The sequence below is a fragment of the Pediculus humanus genome, genomic scaffold (genome assembly GCF_000006295.1).
Source record: "Pediculus humanus corporis 1103172107855 genomic scaffold, whole genome shotgun sequence".
NCBI classification, from domain to species: Eukaryota; Metazoa; Arthropoda; class Insecta; order Psocodea; family Pediculidae; genus Pediculus; species Pediculus humanus.
Window position 1 is genome coordinate 253,390 of NW_002987435.1, and position 2,681 is coordinate 256,070.

A 2,681-nucleotide genomic window follows, 5' to 3' on the forward strand; every position below is an offset into this window, starting at 1 on the left:
AGGTACGAATTCATCTTTTGGACGACGTTCGAATTCTCCTTCTGGGAACAAGTTGTCTTCGGGTTTTTTAGGTTTTGGTCGTTCAGCAGGTAAGAATTCGTCTTTAGGACGACGTTCGAATTCTCCCTCCGGATGTAAATTATCTTTTGGTTTCTTCTGTTTCGGCCGTTCAGCTGGTACGAATTCATCTTTAGGACGACGTTCGAATTCTCCTTCTGGGAACAAATTGTCTTCGGGTTTCTTCGGTTTCGGTCGTTCAGCAGGTACGAATTCGTCCTTCGGACGACGTTCAAACTCTCCTTCAGGATGTAAATTATCTTTCGGTTTTTTCTGTTTCGGTCGTTCAGCTGGTACGAATTCATCTTTTGGACGACGTTCGAATTCTCCTTCTGGGAACAAGTTGTCTTCGGGTTTCTTCGGTTTTGGTCGTTCAGCAGGTACAAATTCGTCCTTTGGACGCTTTTCGAATTCTCCCTCGGGATGTAAATTATCTTTTGGTTTCTTCTGTTTCGGCCGTTCAGCTGGTACGAATTCATCTTTAGGACGACGTTCGAATTCTCCTTCTGGGAACAAGTTGTCTTCGGGTTTCTTCGGTTTTGGTCGTTCAGCAGGTACAAATTCGTCCTTTGGACGCTTTTCGAATTCTCCCTCGGGATGTAAATTATCTTTTGGTTTCTTCTGTTTCGGCCGTTCAGCTGGTACGAATTCATCTTTAGGACGACGTTCGAATTCTCCTTCTGGGAACAAGTTGTCATCGGGTTTTTTAGGTTTTGGTCGTTCAGCTGGTACGAATTCATCTTTTGGACGACGTTCGAATTCTCCTTCTGGGAACAAGTTGTCTTCGGGTTTTTTAGGTTTTGGTCGTTCAGCAGGTACGAATTCGTCCTTCGGTCGTTTTTCGAACTCACCTTCAGGATGCAAATTATCCTTTGGTTTCTTCTGTTTCGGTCGTTCAGCTGGTGTAAATTCCTGTTTCGGGCGTTTTTCGAATTCTCCTTCGGGATATAAGTTATCTTCGTGTTTTATAGGTAATGGTCGCTCACCTCTAATAAATTCTTCATTAACTCGTTTGGTGAATTCACCTTCCACTCTTAAATTATCCTCCCGTCTAATCGTTGTAACACGTTCTACTTTTTCAAATGTGAAATCATTTCTCGATGAAGTACTTCCATAGAAGTCTCCTTCGGTATACAAATTGTCTTCAGGTTTTTTAGGTTTTGGTCGTTCAGCAGGTACGAATTCGTCTTTCGGTCGTTTTTCGAACTCACCTTCAGGATGCAAATTATCTTTTGGTTTCTTCTGTTTCGGTCGTTCAGCTGGTACGAATTCATCTTTTGGACGACGTTCGAATTCTCCTTCTGGGAACAAGTTGTCTTCGGGTTTCTTCGGTTTTGGTCGTTCAGCTGGTACGAATTCGTCCTTTGGACGCTTTTCGAATTCTCCCTCGGGATGTAAATTATCTTTCGGTTTCTTCTGTTTCGGTCGTTCAGCTGGTACGAATTCATCTTTTGGACGACGTTCAAATTCTCCTTCTGGGAACAAATTGTCTTCAGGTTTCTTCGGTTTCGGTCGTTCAGCTGGTACGAATTCATCTTTTGGACGACGTTCGAATTCTCCCTCGGGATGTAAATTATCTTTCGGTTTCTTCTGTTTCGGTCGTTCAGCTGGTACGAATTCATCTTTAGGACGACGTTCGAATTCTCCTTCTGGGAACAAATTGTCTTCGGGTTTCTTCGGTTTTGGTCGTTCAGCTGGTACGAATTCATCTTTAGGACGACGTTCGAATTCTCCTTCTGGGAACAAGTTGTCTTCGGGTTTCTTCGGTTTTGGTCGTTCAGCTGGTACGAATTCGTCCTTTGGACGCTTTTCGAATTCTCCCTCGGGATGTAAATTATCTTTCGGTTTCTTCTGTTTCGGTCGTTCAGCAGGTACGAATTCATCTTTAGGACGACGTTCGAATTCTCCTTCTGGGAACAAATTGTCTTCGGGTTTCTTCGGTTTTGGTCGTTCAGCAGGTACGAATTCATCTTTTGGACGACGTTCGAATTCTCCTTCTGGGAACAAGTTGTCTTCGGGTTTTTTAGGTTTTGGTCGTTCAGCAGGTACGAATTCGTCTTTAGGACGACGTTCGAATTCTCCCTCGGGATGTAAATTATCTTTTGGTTTCTTCTGTTTCGGTCGTTCAGCTGGTACGAATTCATCTTTAGGACGACGTTCGAATTCTCCTTCTGGGAACAAGTTGTCTTCGGGTTTCTTCGGTTTTGGTCGTTCAGCTGGTACGAATTCGTCCTTTGGACGCTTTTCGAATTCTCCCTCGGGATGTAAATTATCTTTCGGTTTCTTCTGTTTCGGTCGTTCAGCTGGTACGAATTCATCTTTTGGACGACGTTCGAATTCTCCCTCGGGATGTAAATTATCTTTTGGTTTCTTCTGTTTCGGCCGTTCAGCAGGTACGAATTCGTCTTTCGGTCGTTTTTCGAACTCACCTTCAGGATGCAAATTATCCTTTGGTTTCTTCTGTTTCGGTCGTTCAGCTGGTGTAAATTCCTGTTTCGGGCGTTTTTCGAATTCTCCTTCGGGATATAAGTTATCTTCGTGTTTTATAGGTAATGGTCGCTCACCTCTAATAAATTCTTCATTAACTCGTTTAGTGAATTCACCTTCCACTCTTAAATTATCCT

General features: G+C 43.3%; 1 protein-coding gene across 1 annotated transcript in view; it reads right to left on the reverse strand.

Moving 5' to 3' along the window:
• The window catches only part of Phum_PHUM378730 (uncharacterized protein), a gene marked incomplete at both ends in the record, with an annotated part of 16,110 nt that overhangs the window by 6,084 nt on the left and 7,345 nt on the right, over nt 1-2,681 (reverse strand). The window contains 2 exons of the mRNA XM_002428352.1: nt 7-1,244; nt 1,269-2,679. Of these exons, the coding sequence (XP_002428397.1) occupies nt 7-1,244; nt 1,269-2,679 (2,649 nt within the window). The remainder of the gene's footprint in view (nt 1-6; nt 1,245-1,268; nt 2,680-2,681) is intronic.